Source organism: Dendrobates tinctorius, unplaced genomic scaffold, assembly GCF_039654945.1.
Source record: "Dendrobates tinctorius isolate UK_male_01 unplaced genomic scaffold, ASM3965494v1 ptg000086l, whole genome shotgun sequence".
NCBI classification, from domain to species: Eukaryota; Metazoa; Chordata; class Amphibia; order Anura; family Dendrobatidae; genus Dendrobates; species Dendrobates tinctorius.
This window is the reverse complement of record NW_027361754.1, coordinates 66519076-66544447: the sequence shown is the minus strand read 5'-3', so window position 1 is coordinate 66544447 and position 25372 is coordinate 66519076. Positions and strand designations below refer to the sequence as shown.

Below are 25372 nucleotides of genomic sequence, written 5' to 3'. Positions count from 1 at the left end.
ATACAGTGAAACACACGTAGACCTTTTGAAATTTACAAGGATCTTTCTTAGATACATGTTTTATTTTTAGCAGGCTGGAAGTGTCAAGGATATTGTGATAGTAATTTAGCTGCTGGCTCCATCCTTAGCACCTTTGTCAGCGGATGAGCTGCTTGCCAAGGTCCCCACAGCCATGGCCGCTGCAATATCCGAATAGCATGACACTTCCCCCTTGGCCTTAGTGCAACTCAGCATTTATTGATCCTGTCTGCACGTCTTCGTTCAGGGTATATTGTAATGGCGAAATGCTGATCAATACGGTCCTGCGGCTGCTAACTCTGAGGTCTGTCAGCAGCTCATATGGTTCACTTTAGACTAGTAGATCATGTATCGCTGATCTGTAGATGATTGACAGCTTCTCAACTTATTCAAGATATTAAACCCAGCCACCCTTTGAAATAAAGGAGGATTTTAAGGCAACTTGTCAAAAGCATGATTTCGACCTTTCCAAAAAGTTGATTATTTTTATTTTTTAATTTTTTTTTTTTATAATTTTTACCATGTTTTTATTTAATTTTTATTTATTTTTATTATATTACATTAATATTTTAATTTTTCAATTATTATTTTTAGGCACATGCTCTGAAAATGAAAATTAATCTGAAAAACTTTCTGTAAACATGCCTATTTTACCAGATTGCTGGACTGGGGAATCTTCAAGAAGAATTTGAGTAGTATTTTACTTTACACTTACCAGCACATTCCATTTTTTTTTTTTTTTCTTTAATATTCATCTGGGGAGCTATAATTTAGAAAATGAAAAGGTCAGATGAATTTTTTTAGTTTTATGTGCTACAAGGACGTGATTTTGTTGCTCAAAATGAATAACCTTAACTTTTCGTAATGAGTGTTACGTTTAGCAAACAGAATTCTAAATCCTGTTCTACTACAATTCAATCATTCCTAACCGGATCTTTCTCTCTCACTGGTAGTTTAGCTTGTAGTTTTATCCCTGCAGTAGTAGAAATTGGGCCTGTAATGTGCACATACACAAAAGCCAGTCTGAATAGGCAGAGCTGCAGTGTAAAGCATGTAAATCAATTACATCTGTTTTGAAGCCTGCAGAAATCAATATGATTGTGGTAGATGAATAGTGAAACATTGGTCTGTGTTTTTCCGGGTAAAAACAAATGACTTTTCATCCAAGTGGAATTCAATATCGTGACCAGTTGTGTTCCCAGACGCATTGGGTGAAAAGCATTGACGGTCTATGCATGTGAACTGGCCCATTTGACGTTATTGGCTCAGTGTTCAAGCTGAGAGCTGCCTAATCTACACTTGTCCATAACTTACTCTTCTACATTATTTTGTGCGGATAGGCAGTGGCATAACTAGTCGCATGGGCCCCGTTAAAAAATTTTGGACCAGGACCCTCCACCTGCATGTTCGTCAGAATTATGCGCCCTTGTAGTATTTCAGATCCCCTGAAGAAATTAGTGTTCACTCTTTCATGTAACAATGCCCCTCTTCGTGTAATAATGTCCTTCATCCTAGCCCCTTCTTGTAATAATGTCCTCCATCCTGGCCCCTTCTTGTAGTAATTTCCTCCATCCTGGCCCCTTCCTGTAATAATGTCCTCCATCCTGGGCCCCTTCCAGGTATAATATACCCACTTCGAATAATAATTTCCCCCTGCCTGGCATAATGTCTCCATACTGGATTCCTTCCTGATATAATGTCTCTTGGTATAATGTCCCTTATCCTGGTATAATCTTCTCAATCCTGAGCTGCTTCCTATAATAATGTCCTCCATCCTGGCCCCATCCTGTAATAATGTCCCTGTTCTGCAGCTCTTTTCCAACAAATGTAAAAAATTAACAATTATTTTCTATAGCCGATGCAGAAGCTGGCAGCTGACTTCAAAGTACAAGCGACACAGCCAGTGACTTTGACATCAGCTGCCGGGTTCTGACTGGCGGTGTGTATTGCAGTGCAGGGAGCCGGCGGGCTCTTCAGCTAAATGTGTCGTACCCCCCCCCCCCCATAACAAGTCCCAAATTCATAAAGAACATTTTTAGTCTCGATTAAAAGTTATGTGCATAGAATTGCCACACTATGTATTTTCCAGGCAACGTAACGTTGACTAAATTTCGAACCCCTTTGAAATTTAGCTTGAGGTTTTCGGAAAGTCAGGTTCACTTTAAAATGTGGAAGGTTCTGACCCTTAATTGCCTGCAAGATCTATTTGTCATTAGGCGGCTTTGATCTGCAAAATATTTTTTTCTTCCCTGTGGCTACTGCAGAACTGTTCTGCACCAGGACTACGCAGTTAATTCAGTTGACCTGACCCCTCATCAGAGCCGCACAGAGGAAAGAATCTGTATATCGAGATTATGATTTATTCTGAGCTGTTCTGGAGGGAAAAATGTTACTTATATTATATAAGGCCTCTTTCACACTTCAGTTTTTTGCATCAGTTGAAATCCGCCAAAAAGTCAGACAAGCGGATCCGTTCTTAACTGATGTGAACGGATGGCACAGGATCCGTTTTAAGACGGATCCTGAAAATGAGGAAATTTAAAGGAAACGCTGAGAGAGAGAGAGACAACTTTCGGCGGATCCTCAAAAAAACGGATGCAACGGACTGCAATCCGTCACAATCCGCCATTAATGCAAGTCAATGGGGAAAAAAAACGGATCCTCCAAAAAAAATTGAGGATCCGTTTTTTTCAAAACCTGGCAGATTGTGACTGATTGTAAAAGACTGAAGTGTGAAAGAGGCCTAAGATCCGCTAAAAGGGGCCCTCCAGAAAAAAACGGAGAATCGCATGTATGCCGGAGTCAACCTCATCCTCGATTCTAAACTAGCAGAGCGGCCGCCTATATGGTCTCCATCACACAGTCGTACAGGAAAAGTTACGAGTCCTGGTAAATCTGCCAAGTTGTACAGTGATGCTCTCCGTTTTTCATTTACTTCTTATAGTTTGAGGCTTTTTGCATATCAGTGTTTGTTTTGAAGACCAAGTGCCTGCTGGGGGGGGGAAAAAACGTTTTTGATGCAAAGTCGTACATCAAATTTGCCGGTCGAAAGCAATGGATCTGCGAAAAAGGCCGACCATTCATATGTCAGTGTGCTGTATATATTATTTTTTTTATTTTTTTTATTTTTTTTTTTTACACTGCGGTTATAAGTTTGGAATTTATTTTTGACACACGGATGAAAATCAAATTCAGCGCACGGATGAAAAATGGCCAATTTTTATTTTTTCTTGTATGCAAAAAAGGTCGTCTGAATGAGGCCTAACAGTGCAACACCCATATCCCATACACAACAAACGGCAGAGGCCTTTTAAAACTTGTTGCAATGGGGGAAGACATACTTTTTTCCAAGGGATAGCTTCATGACTCCTTTGGACCATGTGATAACCCTTCACTTAAAGACCATGCAAAACCAGCCTAACTAAGCAGACTTGTTGTTCTGGGCGATTGTACCATGTGTACATTTTTGGCCACCTGTACCATCGATAAGTCATGGTTGAAAAGTTTTGGTTATGGATGCAAATACACTAAATTGCCACCGCTGTTATAACAAAATCGTCAACCATGCCCTTCTTGAGGAGGCGACTTGAAGCTAAAATCTGAGAAATGCCATTCTAGGAATGTTTTTTAGGAAATCCCAATTGGTGATGTATTGTTGCCATCCTCATTGGATATCATCCATTTTTAACAGAACTGAAAAAGCACTGCATAACCGGTGACCCGTATGTGAGATCAGGCTGGTATTGGTTTGATATATCTTGGCTCATGATCGAGTGAGGAGATGGTCTTCAGATCTTTGCTGTTCTTAAGGGTGTTACTGTGGAACGTATTGTTTTTTTTAAATTGAAAACTCATAGCACAGAAAAGCCGAGGGAAAAGTAGATTGAACTTACCCCTACAATCTCCATGCTGCTGCGCCTGCCATATTGGAAGCATGAGAAACAGAACTTCAATCAGAACAGAGGATGGAGCAGTAGGGGGACTATAAATGAGAAATGCATAAGCGCTTTTCAAACTTAAGGTGGAGGATAACATTAAAGGTTGTAGGCACTAGTGGTCTTCCAACTGTTTCCTCCATTCATCCCTCAAATTTTAGAAGATTATGGAACATGATGGTCATTAGAGGACATTCAGACAACCACATATTTGCCATGATGGTCAATAGTGCAGATATGACGAATGTGTCTACCTGCTCAAGAACCCATTATGTAAGAAGTTTAGGAGGACAGATTTCATATTTTGGATAGAAGTTGATGTTTAGTTTGATTCTAGTAGACCAGATAGTAACATGTTCCACGTAAGGTGGAGAATATCTCCATAACATTTTTGGCTAAAGGTGAAGTCTTGCCACATGATCTTGTGTGTTAAGAAACTGAATACGGTAGATTTGGGATTGATACATCAAAACTATGAAAGAAATTTGAGTCCAGGGAGTATTAGAAAGAGGTAAGCACTAATTTAGGCTTCTGCCTCTCGTTTTTTGACATTCCATTGTGTCTCTACTCATCCAGGATTATCATTTCTACAAATCTATGACTCAGCATAAATTACCGGTCAATTAATTCAGTGAGCACATACTTGTAACATTTACTGTCCAAACAGGTTCTACCGGAAGTTCCATAACTTTTAGGATGATGTCCCTCACGTGCGGAGGGTGGTTGTTGGTAATGGGTTGATCCCAAGGATTTGATGACTGTAAGAAGAGGGAAAGCAAGATGATAACCTATGTAGATCCATATTTACCTATGTTTTAGAAGTAATCCATGCTTTCCAGCTATTTCACATTAGACCGTTGGACTCAGATGTTAAAGGGAAGCATGGGGTTTCTGTTACATGTATTTATTTATTTATTTTTTTTTTTAAACCTTGCAATTTACTTACTGGCCAATGGGACTTTAGACTCATTCTTCATGTTCTTTTGTGAATAGTTGTCAGCAGGCACCATATAATAGGCAGGATCACAAATACTGATAGCTTATAGAGGTGTTATCATCCATGTCACTGTTTACCTGCTTCCCCCTTCACAATGACCTGTGCACATGTTCTTTAGACCCTTCATTACAAAAGACTATTGTGCCTAAAGTACGTGTTGTTTCTTGAAATAGGAAGTTAGAAATTAAAAATGGCCAGTGTGAAAATGGCAAGACTTTGATTTTGTTTTTTATTCTTCACAGTTTGATATGTTAAGGATAAAAAAAAAGTTAAAAATTTAAAACAAAAGAAAAACGTTTAGCACTAAAACCAAAATTATACAATAGGTAATTTTTTGATGATGGCTTCCCTTTAAGTAGAATTATGCACAGTAAGTCCTGATATGTTTCTCCAAAAATATACGGCTTTGAGGTGCATATTTTTTAATGCAGTTTCCCTTTAATTATTAAAGAGACAGTACACATAGGTAAAAGGTCTCCGCCCTCTTCCACCTCGTGTGTTCTCTAGAGCAGCATTTTTGACGAAGTGTTGGTGTAGGCGTATTAATTTTTCTACGATATGTCGGTCTCGTGTTTCTGCAGAAATTACGTACAGCTTTTACCCTTGTAATCTTTTGTTTCCTTTAATTTGCAGTGCTGCTAAGGGAAGAGGTGTCACAGCTGCAAGATGAGGTTCACTTGCTCCGACAAATGAAGGAAATGTTGGCAAAGGACCTGGAGGAGTCACACGACAGCCGATCGGCGGAGATACTCTCTGTTACGGAGCTCAAGGTGCAACTGGCGCAGAAGGAGCAAGAGCTGGCTCGGGCAAAGGAGGCACTGCAAGGTAATGGTTGCCACCTTTGTCTTTTATTTGAGGGGCTCCCCATCTTTCCTCATTCTCTGGAATATTTGATTGGTCTGACCTCTTCCTCCAAACTCTAACTCTAGACTATGGGTCGCCCTCAGGGCTGTGGGGTTACTCTGTACCGGGCCAGTGTCTCATAGAGATGTCACGGTGGCAGTGACCCGGTCCGTGGCCTTGGGCGTCCATTAAAAAGGCGTGAAACGTAGCCGAATAAAGTTTATAGGTAGATGATACATGACACCACCTGTGGTGCTCGGCAATGAAGGGGTTAAGCCGACGCTGCAGTGCAGATCCCCTGGGACAGATGGTATAAGGCAGCAAAGATGTGATAGCTCCCCAGAGGTAGAGCTGTAGTCCCAGGGCAGTAGTAATGGGTGTTGGGGAAGAGGGTGTAGTGTTAGGCACAGAGATGTAGCAGTGCTGAAGGGGTTGCAGGAAGAAGGCAATGACACAGCAGGGTGCAGTTTCCTTTACTTTGCTTTGTAAGTGCAGTCCAGGATCCAGATTACAGGTGGAACAGGAGTTAATCAGCCTTGAAGCAACTTGGGAATCTCTCTATGCAGATGGGTTGTGTAGTCTCCTTCCTAGCGCTTATCTGAGGTACTTTCAGTTCTGAGTTACACTGAAGTTCCTCTTGCTTGCTCTTTTAGAACTCCCCTCGTATGGCAGGCAGCCGTAGCCGCCTCTTTCTGGCTCGCACACGTTGCTGCTGTGCCTCTGAGTCTTAGTTGGGGACAGGGCATTTACAGCCTCTTGTTCCTCCGGTTTTTGCTGCAGGACCATCAGCATCCATATAACCTTGGATACCGGACTCCGGACAAGGCGCTACAGCTAGAAGTGAGCCTGACTTGAGCTCATCTCTCCCACGTCCACACACTTCGCCTTCTCCACACGAACTCCACTAACTTTCCTTTCCTGGCCACAGAGAGCACCTCCTCAGCAGTTTGGGTTCAGATCTCCCTCTGCTGGCCTGGAGTGGGAACTGTGCTGGATTTACCTGACAGAGATCCTTCATTGCTTCCAAGCATGACATCACCCTCCCTAGGAGGAGGGTAATGCCACTGTGGCGACCATACTTCTGGGGTCGCCACAACTACACAAGCGACTTCTATTAGTGGGAGGTCATGCTGCAGAAATCAAGAAATCGACCCCTCATTTTTACATTCACGGCATTGTCCAGTCTTGTAAGAATAAAACTTGTGTTTTCTCTCTCACCCATGACAGCACCACGGAGAGAGTGGGGCCGCCCATCAAGGACAGGAACCTACAGATAAAAAGGCGGCACCTCTCCTCCGCCCCCAGTTGAGTTCCTGTCCTTGACGGGTGACCCGTGGATCCTGCAGCAGCAGCGGCTTACCTGAGGAAAGGACCAGGGCCGTCCCGTTCGCGGTTCTGGCAGCGGGGAGGCCCCTGCAGCGGCGGGGTCTGTGTCTGAAGCTGCCACCGCTGTAGCCGAGGGGCTGTACAGGGTGAGCGGGTGGGGGAGGACCGAGCCGCCGCTCCGGAAAGGAGAATGGGGCTGGGGGACGCCGGCACACGCGGGGGCAGCACAGCGGTACAGAGGTGTACCAAGATGGCGCTGCCTCGGAAATGAAACGACGACTTCCGGGTCCCCGGGGTCGGCGCATGCGCAGTGCTCGCTCCCCGGGGCTCAGCAGTGCAGGCTGTGAGAAGGAAGGTGATGTCATGGCGGGAGATTTAAAAGAAGAACGCAGGAGCTGCTCCTTGCTGGAAGCGTCCTTTAAACATGGAGGACAGCGACCAGCACGAGGAGCAGCCAATGCAGCAGCATAAGCAGCAGCACAGGCAACACCACCATCGCCGGCAAAAAGAAAAGGACGGGCGCTAGAACCGGTCCAGTAGCCACTCCACGCAGCGGAGCAAGTTGACTGCGAGGAGCAAGTCACCTTCCGTTGATCAGCCCGTGAGGGATCCGAATCCACCTCCCGAACCGGTACCTGCATCCGCGCACAACGGGGTAAGTGATCTACGTGAATGTCCCCCATTATAATAGACTTCTTTCCCTTAGGGAAAGAAGAAAGAGAAAAAAACAGGGAATGCCCCACCTGTAGCAGACTGCTACCACCAGCTTGGGATAAAAAGCTCTGCGATTCCTGCATACAGGAAGTTCATTGTGATGAAACCCCGTATTACGCCTCGGATCTAAGAGCGATAATCCGTTCGGAGTTTCAAAGTGCCCTTTCATCCCTAAAATACAAAGGAAGGGGAAGGAAAAGGGACACAATAGTAGCCTCCCAGTCAGAGGCCTCGACGTCAGGGGAAGTTACATCACATACCTCAGGCACCGACGCGTCATCCTCAGATGAGGAAACAGAAGGGCGTCATTGCTTTCCCCTGGATGAGGTAGACATGCTAGTAAAGGCAGTAAGGTCTACCATGGGGGTAGCAGACCCTCGGCCAGATAGATCAGTCCAGGACATAATGTTCGGGGGACTAGGCCAAAAGAGACGCAGAGTGTTTCTGCTGAACGAGAATGTACAGGGCTTGTTAAAAAAAAAAAAAAAAAAAAAAAAAAAGAATGGGAGAGACCAGATAGGAAGAACTCCACGGTTCCTTCTCTTAAAAGAAAATACCCATTCGATGAGGAGGCGTCCACGTCTTGGGATAAAGCCCCGAAGTTAGACGTGGCGGTTGCCAAAGCCTCCAAAAAATTTGCACGCCCCTTCGAGGATATGAGGGTACTTTAAGGGACCCATTAGACAAAAAAGCTGATATTTTCCTCAAGGGCACTTGAGAATCAGCAGGAGGAAATCTTAGGCCAGCAATAGCGGCATCTTGTACCTACATGGTGTGGGTGGACCGATTAGAGAAACAGCTAAGGGAAGGTACACCCAGGGAGAAGATCCTGGAATCCATTCCAGTGATAAGGGGAGCGGAGGCTGCCTTAGCCGACTCATCGGCTGATTCAGTAAGGCTGTCATCTAAAGCGGCAGCCTGAAGAACACTGTGGCTTAAATATTGGCCTGGGGACCTACAAACTAAGATGAAACTATGTGCCATCCCTTGTGAAGGGAAATTCCTATTCGGAGAGACATTGAATGATATCCTCCAAAAGGCGGGGGATAAAAAGAAGGGATTCCCAAATTTAGGTCCTACAGGTTTTAAAAAGTCCTTTCGGAACAAAAGGTTTTTTCAAAGGAGATCCCCGAGAGAACAGAAATGGGACGACTGAAGGAGAGACAGGGAGTTCTTCTTTGGTAACTCGTCCTGGGACAAAAAGCCCTCAAAGTGACTTTTTGCCCAGGGTGGGAGGGAGGCTAAGCTTTTTTCTCCCAGCCTGGAGGAAAATATCGAACAACCCGTGGTTACTAAATCTGATAGGATAGACTTTCTCTCTCTCCCACCTCAAAAATATATAGTGACCCCACTAAGATCATCAGCGTCAGAACAGGAAGCTCTCGAAAAAGAGGTCCTAAGCCTATTGAACAAGAGAGTCCTCCAGGAGGTTCCCCCACGGGAGAAAGGCAGAGGGTTTTCTTTCTAGTAACCAAACCGGACGGTACCTTCCGGTCAATTATAAATCTAAAGAGGCTAAACGATTATGTCAAAAACGAGAAATTCAAAATGTAGTCGATCAAGTCGACCATCAAAATTCTCTTTCCACATTGCTTCATGGTAGTATTAGATCTCAGCGACGCATACTATCATGTCCCCATCCACAAAGACTCCCGAGAATACCTCAGACTTGTGGTCTCCATAGGAGGCAAAGTAAGGGAGTTTCAGTACAGGGTCTTGCCATTTGGGATTTCGATAGCCCCGCGAATGTTCACGAAATTGGTGGCAGAGATGATGGCTCACCTAAGAGAACAAGATGTTCTAATAGTTCCATATCTGGACGACTTTTTAATAGCGAGCAACTCGGCGCAAACATGCAGGGAGCAGAGGGACAGAGTGATGGCCACTCTACAAAACCTCGGCTGGCTCCTGAACCTGAAAAAATCAAGGCTGGAGCCTAGAAAAGTCCAGGAGTTCCTAGGCCTGACTCTGGACTGAAACACCCAGGAGTGTTACCTACCAGACCACAAAAAAGAGAGGATCGCTCAGATGGTAGCAAGAGTGACACAGAACCCTTCAATGACGCTTAGAAAAGCAATGTCACTACTAGGGTCCCTCTCCGCCTGCCTGCCAGTGGTCTAGTGGGCACAGCTACAGCCGAGAGATCTCCAATGGGATGTTTTAGCCAACCAGTCGGCATTAGGAGGTCACTTGAAAGGTTACGTTACACTAGACTCCAAAACTATTCGTTCCCTAGCTTGGTGGGGGAACAGAGACAACCTGTCCAAAGGGATTCCCTGGGTGATAAATATCACACACATAATCACCACGGACGCCAGTCCCAAGGGATGGGGAGCGCACATGAGCAACAGGGTGGCTCAGGGGGAATGGGGAGGTCAGGAACTAAAAGCCTCCTCGAACCAAAAGGAACTGTTGGCAGTAGGCTACGCCTAACACACTTTCTACCGATATTAAGGGGCCATCATGTCCGCATATTTTCGGACAATCGAGTGACGGTGGCCTACATAAATCAGGGGGGAACCAGGTCCCGAACACTAATGAACACATCCTCCGAAATATTCACGCTAGCCGAGAAAAACCTACTATCCCTATCGGCACATACGGGGAGCAGAGAACCAGACAGCAGACTTTCAAAGTCGCACCCAGCTACATCGAGGGGAGTGGGTTCTAAAACAGTCCATTTTTCGGAAGATCGTAAAAATGTGGGGGACCCCGGACATAGATTTGCTTGCCGACCACAAAAACAAAAAAGTGGAAGCATTTTGTTCCCTAGACCCCAGGGGGAATCCCCGGACCCTGGACGCGTTTATGCTTCCGTGGACACAGGGCCTAATGTATGCCTTCCCGCCGCCCATTCTCATCCCGGCAGTAATAAGGAAAGTCAGAGAAGACAGGGCACGAATGATATTGATAGCCCCGTTTTGGCCAAAAAGAACTTGGGTTTTCCTGGCTGAGAATACTGTCAATAACCGACCCCTGGGTTCTACCAGATCTCCCCGACCTTCTGTCCCAAGGTCCCGTATTACACCCTCGGGCCGTGAACCTCCATTTAACAGCATGGAATTTGAAAGGACACTTCTGAGGGGGAAGAGGTTCTCAGAAAACCTGGTTTCCACGCTACAAAAGAGTAGGAAACCGATCACAACCAGGGCCTATGGAAGAACTTGGAGGAAATTTCTATCCAGGTCTGGGGTAAGGATTCAGGATGAAGTACAAATTGACAAAATTCTCGAATTCTTGCAAAAGGGGTTAGAACAGGGGCTGGCGACTAATACGTTGAAGGTACAGATGGCGGCTCTAGGCGCCCTTTATAACCAGGATGTGGTGGGCAACCCTTGGGTAGCATGGTTTGAGGGCCGCAGCCAGATCTAGACCAATAACAACCCAGAAGATACCATCATGGGATCTAAACCTAGTGTCTGCCCTAACAGGTCCCCCATTCGAGCCCATCCAGTCAGCACCCCTGAAAACCTTATCATTAAAGACTATACTCTTAGTGGCCCTAACATCCGCTCGCAGAGTGAGCGATATTCAAGCCTTGTCAGCGATACCCCCCCCGTTCACTAAAATCCTGGACGATAGTCATATTAAAACCTGACCCAGCATACCTACCTAAGGTGTACTACACACTTCCATAGGTCACAAAAAGTAGTCCTTCCTTCTGCCCAAACCCTAGGAATAGGGGAGAGGAAAAATGTCACACCCTAGATGTGAAGAGGTGCCTAGTTCAGTACTTAGAGGCCACCAAGGGATGTAGGAAGGAAGGGTCTCTCTTTGTGTTTCCAGGGACCTCGGAAGGGGCTCAAGGCATCCAAGAGTACCTTAGCAAGGTGGATAAGGTATGCGATTGCCCTGGCGTACTCATCCAGTGGGAATACCATCCCGGAGGGTTTAAAAGCCCACTCTACAAGAGCAATGGCGACCTCATGGGCAGAAAGATCAGAGGTATCAATAGAGCAGATCTGTAAGGCGGCCACCTGGTCAACACCTTCTACCTTTTTCAGGCACTATCGCTTAGATCTAGCCTCTACGTCTGACCTGACCTTCGGGAAAAGGGTCCTTCAGGCGGTGGTCCCTCCCTAAGCTACCAATGTCTGAAATTCTCTCCGTGGGGCTGTCATGGGTGAGAGAGAATAGCTTAGTTACTCACCGATAACGGTGTTTCTCGGAACCCATGACAGCACCCGCTTATTCCCCCCCCCCCCTTCACGTGTGCGGTGAGCACGAGTTAATATTTATAGAGTGGTTTGTTAGACACGGTGCTTCTCTATAATATGCGTTATTCTAATGTTATGTATATACTTTTGTTGTTAACTAACCTGGAGACCCTCTGATGCTCTGTAACCAACTGGGGGCAGAGGAGAGGTGCCGCCTTTTTATCTGTAGGTTCCTGTCCTTGATGGGCGGACCCCCTCTCTCCGTGGTGCTGTCATGGGTTCCGAGAAACACCGTTATCGGTGAATAAGCTATTCCCATCTGAGCCGTTCGTGCCGGAGATTGGAACTATGTGGGACTACAGTTCAAATAGCCCTGCCCCTAGTGTATAAAAAATGACCACACTTTCATTAATACATGGACAGCTCAAATCTTCGAGAGTGGGAGCCGATCCCAAAGAACGTTTTTCCAGTTTGGCTCAAAGATGGTTAATAGGGGATACCTATATGCCATCAAAAAAAGGTTTTATTCATAAGACACTTGTTTGGAAGCCCAACAATTTTTTTTTTTTTTTTTTTTTCTCTCTCTTTAAGTGCCAAAGCCTCTAGCAATATTGGCCCAGCCCGGGCATAACAAGGTATAACGGGTGACATCTGATTTCTGCACAATTGTTCCACAGCAGCAACCAATTGTCCATTTTTCATGAGGCCTGAGCAGCTTTTCTTTAGAGATTCCACACAATTGCAGCGTATCTGCGCCTGGTGCGCTAGTACCACTTTCCCCCCCCTCTGCATACACACACTAACCGCACAGAGGTTCCACATCAATGGTGACATTTTATTAATTTGTGGATGGGTAACCTCAACTATTTCTTTTACCATGCCACCCAACAGGTCCAAGGTAAATAGTGATGAGAGCATCTAGGTTATGAATAAGTGTGGGCATACAGGGTGGAGTCAGGACCTGTTTTGTCGATTTGAATATCTTAATGATGTAATTATAGTAATTAACGTGCGTATGGGAATATCTCTGCCAGCTCTGCAGGAACTGTTGGCACCATTAACTAGTCATTAAAAATAGAAATCTGGGGTTTCACCTGGGCTAGATCACATATAAACAAGGCACACAAGGATTGTGGGTTGTTTGGTTTTTTTTTTTAACCACCTATGGCAGTCAGTGTCCTTTCTAGTAACTAATTCCCACAAAAGGCCAGGTAATAAAGATCACTTTTTGAAACCATATATATAGTACAAGGTCAGAAGTGTTGTACTCACCTGTTCAAACAGTGGTTTTCCTTATTCTTACTGGAATGTGCGCATTGTAGATTCTGATTCAGACTAAAGGCAGCAAAACCAGAATGTTTTTGAAGTCGTAGATTCTTCAGAATTACCCCTCTTTTTTTCACCTTGGCATTCTCTCAAGCAGCATTAACAGGTCGTTACCTGGAATGGCTTTCCAACAGTCTTGGAGAAGGTCTCGGAGGTACGGAGCACTTGTTGGCTGCTTTGCCTTTACTCTGAATCTAACTCATCCCAAACCATCTCAATTGGATTGAGTGATTGTGGAGGCCATGTCATCTGACTGCCTCCAGCCTTATCCATCTTGGTCACATTACACTTGCATAGCCTGGAGATATGACTTGGGTCATTGTTCTGTCGCAGCACAATGATGGTCCTGCTGAGCACAAACTAGATGTCATTGCAGAATGCAGTGGTAGCCATGGTGGGTAATGTGCCTTGAATTCGGAAAAAAATTACCAGCTGTGTCACTAGCATGGCACCCCCCACCATCACACCTTCCGTTACATGCTTCACGGTGGGCTCCACACATGTAGTAACCATCCACTCCCCTTTCCTGCATCTCACAAAGATCACTGTAGGGAGCTTACCTGATCTGATGTCTAGTGTTTGTGTTACTTGGCCCAATCAAGTCTCTTCTTGTTCAGGTTCTCAAAAGTGGCTTCTTTGCAGCAATTCGACCAATTTTCTCAGCCACTTCTGGACAGTTAATGTTGAGATGTTTCTGCCGCTTAATATCTGAGATTTATTTATGATTGTTTTGTTAGGTGGTGTTGATTTGCAGTTTCTGAGGCTAAGTCCTCTTCAGCAGAGGTCATTTTTGGTCTTCCTTTCCTGCAGCAGAACTCATGAGAGACAGTTAACGATTGATAATTTTCATGACTGCACTTGAGGATACCTTCAAGGTTCTAGCAATTTTCCTTATTGGCTGTCCTTTATGACTTAAGAAAAATGACAACCCATCATTACATTACTTGAGCAGTTCTTGGCATATTATGGCTTTGAACAGATGTGAATTAGGGCTCAGCAGTGTATGGAGCTATGTACCAGCCAAGACTGCCTCTGCAAAATACACCTGATGGTGGCAAACACTTTCTGAAAGCCAGTGATTGCACAAGTATGCTTTTGAACAGGCTTACCTGGTGGTGACTATCTGATGACGCTGCTGGAGAGAATGCCAAGGGGTATAAAGTTGTCATCGGACTAAAAATATAATACATGGCTGTTTCATTTCACACGTTTACTCTTTATTTCCATATTTGTTGCTTCCTGGTTTTGCTACCTCCAGTCTGATTTACAATGTGCACATTCCAATAAGGAAAAGCATGTCATGAACTGTTTTTTTTGCAAACTTTTAACCAGAGTTTTATACCTTAATTTTAACTCTTAGCTGGCTCAGCCTCACCATATAGAATGGCTCCTACTAATTTGTTCTGTGTAGCTTTCAATACTTTAGAGACTTTGTTTACTTCGTTTTGAAGACTGTGCAAAGTAGTAAGTAGAATGTTTGTTTGTTTTTTTTTTATACAAATCCAATAAGAGCTGTTTAATTTAAAATTGAGTTAATACCATATACCAACCAGAAGCTGTCACATGTACGAGGTATAAACACAATTTATTCGTTATATTTGCCTGATACTAGTAACGGAATACTTAGCACAAATTTTGGGTGGGGTGTCAATTAAAATTTACACATTGTGGACAGTTTCCAAATAATTTTATAGTATTTTGTCATGTTGCATTCTGGTGTGACTACTCTTAACTCCTTTCTTCTGTAAAAATCTTGGATTTTCAATGTTTATAGTTTTTTTTCTTTTCTGGTGTTGGATGTTGATCATATTACCTGTGCTGCAGCATTTGATTTGTGTAGATCGCCCCCTGGTGGTGACATGTCCTTTCCATGGTATCTTTTGCTGTAGCTGTGGCCTTTTGGTAGGCATGTGATTTTTGACAATTTATTGGTCGCTTCCACACTCTCATTTTGCTATGCCAAAACTTTTACCTCTGCTTGGCTTTTTTATTTATTTTTTTTCATCCATTGTATATTTTGTCGCTGTTGACTTTACAACACCTGAAATTTTAACTATAGTTATAAATTGGAAATTAATCTGATTTTTACCTACAAGTGCCTGCAGTGATGTAGTTATATCAAGTGTAAAGGTAGTAGTTATAACCAGCCTGTGGTGCTTAAAGGAAAGCTGCAACCGGGTTTTTACTACCCCGTCTGAGAGCAGTATAATATGCTGTAGTTTTGATAAAATTTCAAGTTTTATCTGTTGCAGCTCCACCAGTTTTCTTCGGAATGCTGAGCTCTGTGTAACCCCGCCCACACCACTGATTGGAAGCCTTTGCACAGTGTACACTGTGATGTGGGTGGGGTTACAGAGAGCTCAGCATTCTGAAGAAAGCTGGTGGAGCTGCAGCAGATAACTCTGATTTTATCAAAACTGCAGCAAACAGCCTAATAAGTGACACATACCTGGAATCACTATTTCTGTCCCTATATTGTTCTGCTGTCCGATTTAAATGGCAAAAACCTGTTGACGGATTAGACGCCTGTATTCTAAATGACATGCGCATAGGGACGATGGCACTATTACAGATTTTGCCTCTGATTTAGCATTTTGCTAAACTATTCACCCCTTTATAGAGAAGTGCTTTAATTTATAAAGCTGTGGTTCTTTCTTTTTTAGTATGGCTGTGGGTCCATTTCCTAATGATGAGGGATGACATAAGCCAGCGATGTGAGCTTCCTGTTTAGATAGGACCATGGTATTTGGGGATTAACAACGATTATTTGAAGCAACATTTTATTTGAGGGAAGCTTTCACGAGATCCTCCTGGCTTCCTGCTCTGGGTTTCCACGTCGCGCTTTGTCCACATTTAATCTGACCTCCTCCCACTCAGCAGGGTCAGGATAAGCTGGAGTACAGGGGGCAGGCACTGTCTGCTCTCCCAGGAATTACGTTGATCTGAGATTCCCAGTCATTTGTATAAATAGGCATTAATAAAGGGGAATTAAAGACTATCGGAGAATAGGGCATTGTGCTTTGTAGGAAGCACCTGTCTGTCATTAATGGGGTGATCACAATGACTTGTATGCTCTATCAGTTTACAGAACGCAAGGTGACCCGTGTACATCCAGTTCTCCATTGTGACTGCCGTAAATGGGAAAATGTCACCCCATAAAACCACAACCATGTTTGGCAAATGCAGAAATGTGATTAAAAAGGTTCTCCTCTTTTGGGGATTTATTTATTTTAAATCAATTATTTGGAGCTAAAAATAATAATTTTTGCAATCAAATCTAATTAAAAAAATGTTGCACCGTTTACAGCTTTTTTTTTTTCCCCATGCCTATTCAACTTTGATGTGGTCTGTGGTCATAAATCGGATCAGAGCAGTTCAGAAAAAAAACAGATAAGCAAATTACAAACTTTCACATCAGAACAAGCTCACTGGCAGATTCTCAGATAACTCATTATGCAGTCGGTTTTGGCCTCTGTGTTGCATCTTTTATTGAAGGCAAGTGTGTGTGTGTGTGTGTGTGTGTGTGTGTATATATATGTATGTGTGTGTGTGTATATATATATATATATATATATATATATATATATATATATATATATATATATATATATGTATATGTGTGTGTGTATGTATATGTGTGTGTGTATGTATATGTGTGTGTGTATGTATATATATATATATATATATATATATATATATATATATATATATATATATATATATATATATATATATATATATATATATATATATACTTAAACAACAGAATATAACTCCAAGTAAATCAAACTTCTGTGAAATCAAACTGTCTACTTAGGAATCAACACTGATTGACAATCAATTTCACATGCTGTTGTGCAAATGGAATAGACAACAGATGGAAATTATTGGCAATTGTCAAGACACCCTCAATAAAGGAGTGGCTCTGCAGGTGGGGATCACAGACCACATCTCGGTACCAATGCTTTCTGGCTGATGTTTTGGTCACTTTTGAATGTTGGTTGTGCTTTCACACTTGTGGTAGCATGAGACAGACTCTACAACCCACACAAGTGGCTCAAGTAGTGCAGCTCATCCAGGATGGCACATCAATGCGACCTGTGGCAAGAAGGTTTGCTGTGTCTGTCAGCGTAGTGTCCAGAGGTTGGAGGCGCTACCAGGAGACAGACCAGTACACCAGGAGACATGGAGGGGGCCGTAGGAGGGCAAAAACCCAGCAGCAGGACCGCTACCTCTGCCTTTGTGCAAGGAGGAACAGGAGGAGCACTGCCAGAGCCCTGCAAAATTACCTCCAGCATGCCACAAATGTGCCTGTGTCTGCACAAATGGTTAGAAAACGACTCCATGAGGATGGTCTTGGGGCCCGACGTCCACAGATGGGGGGGTTGTGCTCAGCCCAACACCGTGCAGGACGCTTGGCATTTGCCACAGAACACCAGAATTGGCAAATTCGCCACTGGCGCCCTGTGCTCTTCACAGATGAAAGCAGGTTCACACTGAGCACGTATGACAGAGTGTGGCGACACCGTGGAGAGCGGTCTGCTGCCTGCAACATCCTTCAGCATGACCGGTTTGGCAGTGGGTCAGTAATGGTGTGGGGTGGCATTTCTTTGGAGGGCCGCACAGCCTTCAATGTGCTCGCCAGAGGTAGCCTGATTGCCATTAAGAACCGAGATAAGAACCTGAGACCCCTTATGAGACCATATGCTGGTGCGGTTGGCCTTGGGTTCCTCCTAATGCAGGACAATGCCAGACCTCATGTGGCTGGAGTGTGTCAGCAGTCCCTAAAGATGAAGGCATTGAAGCTATGGACTGGCCCGTCCGTTCCCCAGACCTGAATCCGATTGAGCACATCTGGGACATCGTCTCGCTCCATTCACCAACGTGTCACGTTGCACCACAGACTGTCCAGGAGTTGTTGGATGCTTTAGTCCAGGTCTGGGAGGAGATCCCTCAGGAGACCATCCGCCACCTCATCAGGAGCATGCCCAGGTGTTGTACAGTAGGGAGGTCATACAGGCACGTGGAGGCCACACAGTAAACTGTGCATCATTTTGATTTGTTTTAAGGACATTACGTTCCACTTTAATTTTGTGTGTGTGACTCCAAATCCAGTCCTCCATTGGTTAATAAATTTGATTTCCATTGATGATTTTTCTGTGATTTTGTTGTCAGCACATTCAACTTTGTACAGAACAAGTTCATTCATTCACATCTAGGATGTGTTATTTGAGTGTTCCCTTTATTTTTTTAGCAGTGTATATAGATCTTTTATTTTATTTTTTTTTAATGAAACTCAAATGATTTTATTCAGTTGGCCTGACGCCTTATGGATTACTTTCGCACATTTTAATGCATCTAAAATAAAAATCAATTTTGTAAGCATTCTTTCTTAAAACTCTCCTACTTTGTCTTCAGATCCTATGCAGACTTTTGTGTCATGGGTCCATGGTAACAGACAACAAATAATGTGTAGTCAGGTCCTGTAGTCATGCTTCAAGGTTGGCAAGAAGAAGGGGAGGAGGGGGGACAGTTGAGAAGAGACACTGATCATGGAGGCACATAGGTTTGCATAGGAGTTGTTGATACAAAAAAGTGAGACATTTTATAAGAATGACCATTTACACAATTTGATTTTTTTGGGTGGTGATATTTGATTTTACTTGAAATGATTGACATTAAATTCATTCCTTCAAGGAAGTGTACACAGTCCACAGTTGTCCTAATCTCCTTCAGATCCTTGAGACTTCTTTTGATACTTTTTCAAATAAGTGTCTGAGTGTGGGTATTCCCCTCTTAAAGGGAATCTTTCACAAGGACTTTGCTATCCCATCTGAGAGCAGCATGATGTAGTGACAGATACCGTGATTCCAGTGATGCTCTGTTGCTTGCTGCAGTTTTGATAAAATCACTTATTCCAGGACGTCCCTCCAGACAGCACCACCAGGAGGTTGTCCTTCTTATCCTTGATAGGGACAGGAACACAGAAGAGGTTAAATATCCCCTCCCCACCAACACCTTCAGTGTTTTTCCTGTCCCTATCGGACAAGATGCAGAGGAGCGCAGCAGTGCGTGTACCTGGAAGAATGAAGCTGTCCCGGTGGCAGGAGCTCCTGCCACCGGTGCCCTCTCAGAGGGTTTCGGGCAGCGATCGCCGCCGCAGCAGCAGCGCTGAGACCGCTGGAGGTCCATCAGCACTGGGGTCGAGCTGGCTCCTCCCCGTCAGGCGCATCCCCTTGGAGGGCTCTGCGCCGCAGCAGCTGCTGGTCCTGGCTGCAGGACGCCGGCACCTCGGGTCCCAGTTTCCGGCGCGCCGCGTCATCAATGGGGCATGCCGGTGACTACTTCCGGGGGGCGGAGCCAAGAAGGAACATGGCGCCCAGCAAAACTCGGCCCGGACAGTAGGGTATCCCACAAGGCCGGCGTCACGGAGATCGGGGCGCCCTGCAGAGGGCAGGGCGTCGGTAGAAGCGCGGATCCTCGCACACGCAGCAGGCACCATCATCAGCAGTTGGGCTCGGAAGGAGGACGAATCAGATGTCTTGAAGCCGGGTAAGGCGACTACTTAAGACACTCTGACAGACAGCACACTGACTCAGTAGAGATGGAAGGTGGTAGCCGTCCAGACGTCCAGTCCCTAGAGCCAGACCATGTCAAGGAGGCACCTAAGCAGTCTACCTCAACCACCAGAAAAAAGCCTAGCAAGTGCCCCCTATGCTCAGCCAAGCTCCTGTCAGGACATACAAAGAGCTTATGCGAGGACTGTATCTCAGGACTCCTAAGACAGGAACAGTCCTCTCTCCTGGACAATATGAGGTCCGTAATACGAGAGGAGGTGCAGTCCACGGTAGCAGCACTGGTACCGACACAATCCCTGCGCCCGAAGAGGCCCAGATGGGAGCTAGAACAGAGCTCGGAGGAAGGAGAGGTGTCAGACTAGTCTGATCCCAACTCTGGCGAAGGTTCCTCGGCAGCGTGCCCGGAAGAAAGGAAGAGATACCTTTTTTCTGCAGAAGATACGGACACGCTCCTACAAGCAGTCCGAGATACAATGAAAGTAGAGGATTCTACGGAACCACTGACAACCCAAGATGAGATGTTCCGAGGGCTGAGAGCCCGTAGAAATACGGTATTCCCGGGCAATAAGCACATAGCAGCCATGATATTAGAAGAGTGGGAAGAATCGGGAAAGAAACTAATAGTCCCAAAGGACTTTATGTACCGTCTTCCCTTTGATCCAGAAGAGACAAAGGTGTGGGAAACTGTTCCGAAGATCGACATACCTGTAGCCAGAGTGTCAAAGAAGATGGCTATTCCCTTCGAGGATTCCTCCGGCCTAAAGGATCCAATGGACAAGAGATCAGAGGACCTCCTCAAAGCCTGGGAAGAATCAGCAGCCGTTATGAAGGCTAACATAGCTGCCACCTCGGTAGCCCGATCAATGACCTTATGGGTGGGGGAGCTGCAGGATCAAATTAGAGACAGAATCCCCAGAGAGGAAATCTTAAAGTCATTACCTCTCCTGAGAATGGCTACTGACTTCATGGCGGACGCCTCGGCGGAATCAGTCCGGTTTGCCGCAAGAAATAATGCCTTATCTAATTCAGCAAGGCGGGCGCTGTGACTGAGGTACTGGTCAGAAGGCACTCAGTCAAAGAATAATCTTTGCTCCATACCCTTCTCTGGGCTCCATGTTTTCGGGCCCGTTCTAGATGAGCTGCTCGAGAAGGCTTCCGACAAGAAGGGCTTTCCGGAGGAAAAGCCTAAACGAATGCCTTTTTTTCGGAGGACCCGCTCCCACCCCAGACAGGATTATAGGGGAAAAGGGAAGTCCGGTAGGTGGAGCTACCCAAAAGGAGGAAGAGGGAGAATTTCTCATCAGGAGCAGAAGACAAGACCTACCAGAGAATGACGCCAGGAAGATAGGAGGGAGACTCTGTTACTTCCAAGACATCTGGAAGGATATTTTACCCAAAACCAGTGGGTTGAAAATACGGTCGCAGAGAGTTACAGAATAGAGTTCACCGAGCGACCGTCCAGAAGATACTGTGTAACCCAGACCCAGTCTCAGGTGACCCACCAGAGACTGTTAAAGGACATACGGGACCTGATAGAGATAGGGGCCATAACCCGAGTTCCCCAGACCCAGAGAATCCAAGGTCACTACTCAACTTTATTCTCCATAAAGAAACCAGGTGGAGAATACTGCACCATAATAAATCTAAAGCCGTTAAATCGGTGGGTGACCTACAAGAGATTCAAGTTGGAATCTCTAAAAGCAGCTATACCATTAATAAAAAAGGACTCGGTCATGTGCACCCTTGATTTAAAGAGCGCCTACTATCACGTGCCCATCCACAGGTCTCACCAAAAATTTCTCAGGTACGCCATAAAAGCACGGGAGAATCCAACATTACCAGTTCCGTTGCTTGCCGTTCGGTCTCGCTTCAGCTCCCCGGATCTTTACAAAGCTCATGGCAGAAATCATGGCCCATCTAAGGGAAAGAAATACCCTTATCATACCATACTTGGACGACCCTGCTACTGGTGGCAGACTCTACACAACAGATGGCGCAAGACCTTACATCCACCATATCGGTCCTACAGAGCCTAGGGTGGGTAATAAATTGGAAGATGTCCAGCCTAAGACCAGAAAGAGAAAAGAGGTTTCTTGGAGTCATACTAGACTCAGGGGAAGAATGTCCTTCCTTCCTCCGCACAAAGAGCAGGCAATCTCGCAAGAGGTCCAGTGGGTCCAGAGACGCAATTACATCTCCATAAGGAAAGCCATGAGAGTCCTGGGTCTCATGACTTCTTGTATCTCCAGTGTACAGTGGAGCCAGTTCCAGTCAAGAATACGGCAGAGAGAGGTCTTAGCGACCTGGGACGGCAGGGAAACATCGCTAGACAAGAACATGTCACTTTCCGAGGAAGGAAGGCAGTCCCTTTCCTGGTGGACAGACACACAAAATCTCGGGAAAGGGAGACCCTGGAGATTGTTGCCATGCACAAGCATTACTATCGACGCCAGCCTCAGAAGTTGGGGGGGCTCACATGGAAGGTCGATACGTCCAGGGGACATGGGGCCCATCAGTACGCAACCGGTCCTCGAATTACAGAGCTCGGAGCAGTCTGGGAGTCGCTAAAAGCATGTCAAGAAGAACTGAGGGGTCAGAATATCAGGATCTTCTCGGACAACTCGACTACAGTTGCCTTCCTTCAACATCAGGGAGGCCCCAGATACCGTCATCTCCAGGACCTAGCGCACAAAATCTTTTCTTGGGCAGAACAAACAGTAGCCTCAGTTACGGCAGTCCATCTGAAAGGATCCAGAAATCAGGTTGACGACTTCCTGAGCAGGGAAAAGATCCAGTCAGAGTGGTCACTAAGCGAAGAGGTCTTCACACAGCTATGCCAATATTGGGGGTCACCAGAGGTCGACTTATTCGCCACGAAGAAAAACTCAAAAACAGAGAGGTTCTTTTCTCTCAACCCGGCAGACAACCCAATAGAAGTAGACGCGTTATCCCAAGAATGGAACATGGAGCTCGCTTACGGCTTCCCGCCACTCCCTCTTATGCCAAGGGTCTTAAGAAAGATCCAGGAAAGCAGAGCATCAGTAATGTTGATTGTTCCTTACTGGCCCAGGAGGAGCTGGTTCTCCTTACTAAATTGGATGGCACAGGAAGAGCCGATATTATTGCCAGCAAGACGCGACCTGTTAACCCAGGGTCCCTTAGTGCATCAGAGACCCGGGATGCTACAGCTATTGGCCTGGATTCTGAGGCGGAGATCCTAAAGTCAAAAGGACTCTCTATCTCAGTTATAGCTACTATGCAGAATAGTAGGACACCGGTAACCTCTGCTATATACCGAAAGATCTGGAAGAAATTCTGTTCCCACTGTGTGGGGCCAGTGTCAGTCATTTGGTGTCTGGATATCCCGCAGATCCTAGACTTTCTCCAGGTGGGCTTTGATAAAGGGCTAAGGCCTAGTACGCTCAAGGTGCAAGTGGCGGCCTTAAGCTCATACTTCAACTTTCCCCTAGCCAAGCATCCATGGGTAGTGAGGTTCGTAAAAGCCACTCAGCGGATGAGACCCACAATCCGTAGCTCGATACCACCTTGGGATCTTAGCTTGGTCCTAAACGTGCTGCGCAAGGACCCGTATGAACCGCTAGAACAGGCCCCCTTAAGATCAATGACATTTAAAGCCCTATTTCTAGTGGCAATAACTACGGCTAGACGCATAGGGGAGATTCAGGCCCTCTCTATAGAGCATCCATATCTGAAGATCCAGGAAGACTGCATAATCTTAAAATTAAATCCAGCCTTTCTTCCCAAAGTGGTTACAGACTTCCACAGGAGTCAAGAGATTGTACTACCGGCCTTCTGCCAAAATTACAACAACGAGAAGGAACGCTCTCTCCACCTCTTGGACGTTAAAAGAACCGTCCTCCAATACTTGGAGGTTACAAAAGGCTGGAGAGTAGACTCTAACCTCTTCATCCAGATGGCAGGCAAAAACAAAGGGAAGAAGGCATCAAAAGCGACCCTAGCTAGATGGTTGAATTCAACTATCAGTGCAGCATGTGTGTCGGCAGGAGAGACTCCACCAGAAAACTTTAGGGCCCATTCTCTAAGAGCAGTTTTGGCCTCGTGGGCAGAGAGCGCGGGAGCATCTATGGACCAGATATGCAGGGCCGCAACCTTGTCTAAATTTAATACCTTTTGCAAACATTACAAGTTGAATGTTATGGCAAATCCTCAGACAGCGTTTGGGAGGAAAGTCCTCCAAGCTGTAATCCCGCCCTAGTTGTAGTAATTTGGTAATTCTCCTGGTGGTGCTGTCAGGAGGGACATCCTGGAAAGTAGGAATTAGTCCTACCGGTAATAGTATTTCCAGGCGTCCATCACGACAGCACCCCTTATATACCCTCCCTTGGATTTCCTATCTGATATGTGAGGTAACATGTATGGTAGGAAATTCAATAAAATTGCGTTGTATCAATCCTGGTGTGGTACTTAGAAAATCACTGAAAGGGTTGGTGGGGAGGGGCTATTTAACCTCTTCTGTGTTCCTCTCCCCATCAAGAATAAGAAGGACAACCTCCTGGTGGTGCTGTCATGATGAACGCCTGGAAATACTATTACCGGTAGGACTAATTCCTACTTTCTCCTTCGCCTCATTGGGGGACACAGAGACTGTGGGTGTATGCTTCTGCCGCTAGGAGGCTGACACTAAGTGAAAAAAAGAGGTTAGATCCTCCTCCGCAGTATACACCCTCGCACCTATTGCGGGCGGAAATCAGTTTTTTGCTTAGTGTCCATGGAGGCACACGTCTGGTTTTTCTCTCCAGACTTTTTTCCCATGAAGATGTGACAGGAGCAACAGATCCTATTGAAAGGGTCCAATTTCCCCAAACCAACAACGGGCGAGCACGTGCGAATGTCCCTCCACGTATCCTCTCCCGCGTCGTGGTACACAATGCCGGCCTTAGCCCTGACCACCCCTAGGTATTGAAACCATGGGCTGTACAGAGGCACAAGACTAGTCCGTGCGTCCCCCACTGCTCCACCAATGCTCAGACTGCGGTGCTGCAAGGTGGCTGACGGTCCCTCTCCTCACCCCGTCAATGGGTTAGATGGAGCTAGGGTCCCTTCACCGTCCTTTTTTTTTTTTTTTTTTTTAATCAAAGACCCCCTCACATACCTGCGATCAGGCTGAAGAGGATCATCGGTTAGAGGGTCTGGGAGGGCTCCTGCGAAGACTTCGGGCTGGAGCCCACAGCGCGACGACTAGCCATGCAAGAGAGGGTGCAATCCGTTAGGCGGCAGCCCGGGTCAGGAACGCCGCGCCGGTCAGTAGTGCCTTTTTTTGGTACCGCGCCCCCCACCCCCCCCAGTCGGGTAGGGGAGAAATTGAGCTAGCTAGGCCGTGGCCCACAGATGTCGGCGCGCGATTTAAAGGAAGCATCCAGGTCGGGGGGCCGCAGGACTGGGGTAAGTGCTGCCCGAGAGGCCACGCTACAGGGAAAAACAAGGTGCCTCCTCCCC

General features: G+C 45.7%; 1 protein-coding gene across 8 annotated transcripts in view; it reads left to right on the top strand.

Annotated features, from left to right (window-relative positions):
- The window catches only part of KAZN (kazrin, periplakin interacting protein), a 901428-nt gene that overhangs the window by 796708 nt on the left and 79348 nt on the right, over positions 1-25372 (top strand). For all 8 annotated transcript variants that reach the window (XM_073585543.1, XM_073585542.1, XM_073585547.1 and 5 more), the window contains one exon: positions 5584-5775. In XM_073585543.1, coding sequence (XP_073441644.1) covers positions 5584-5775 — 192 coding nt within the window. The remainder of the gene's footprint in view (positions 1-5583; positions 5776-25372) is intronic.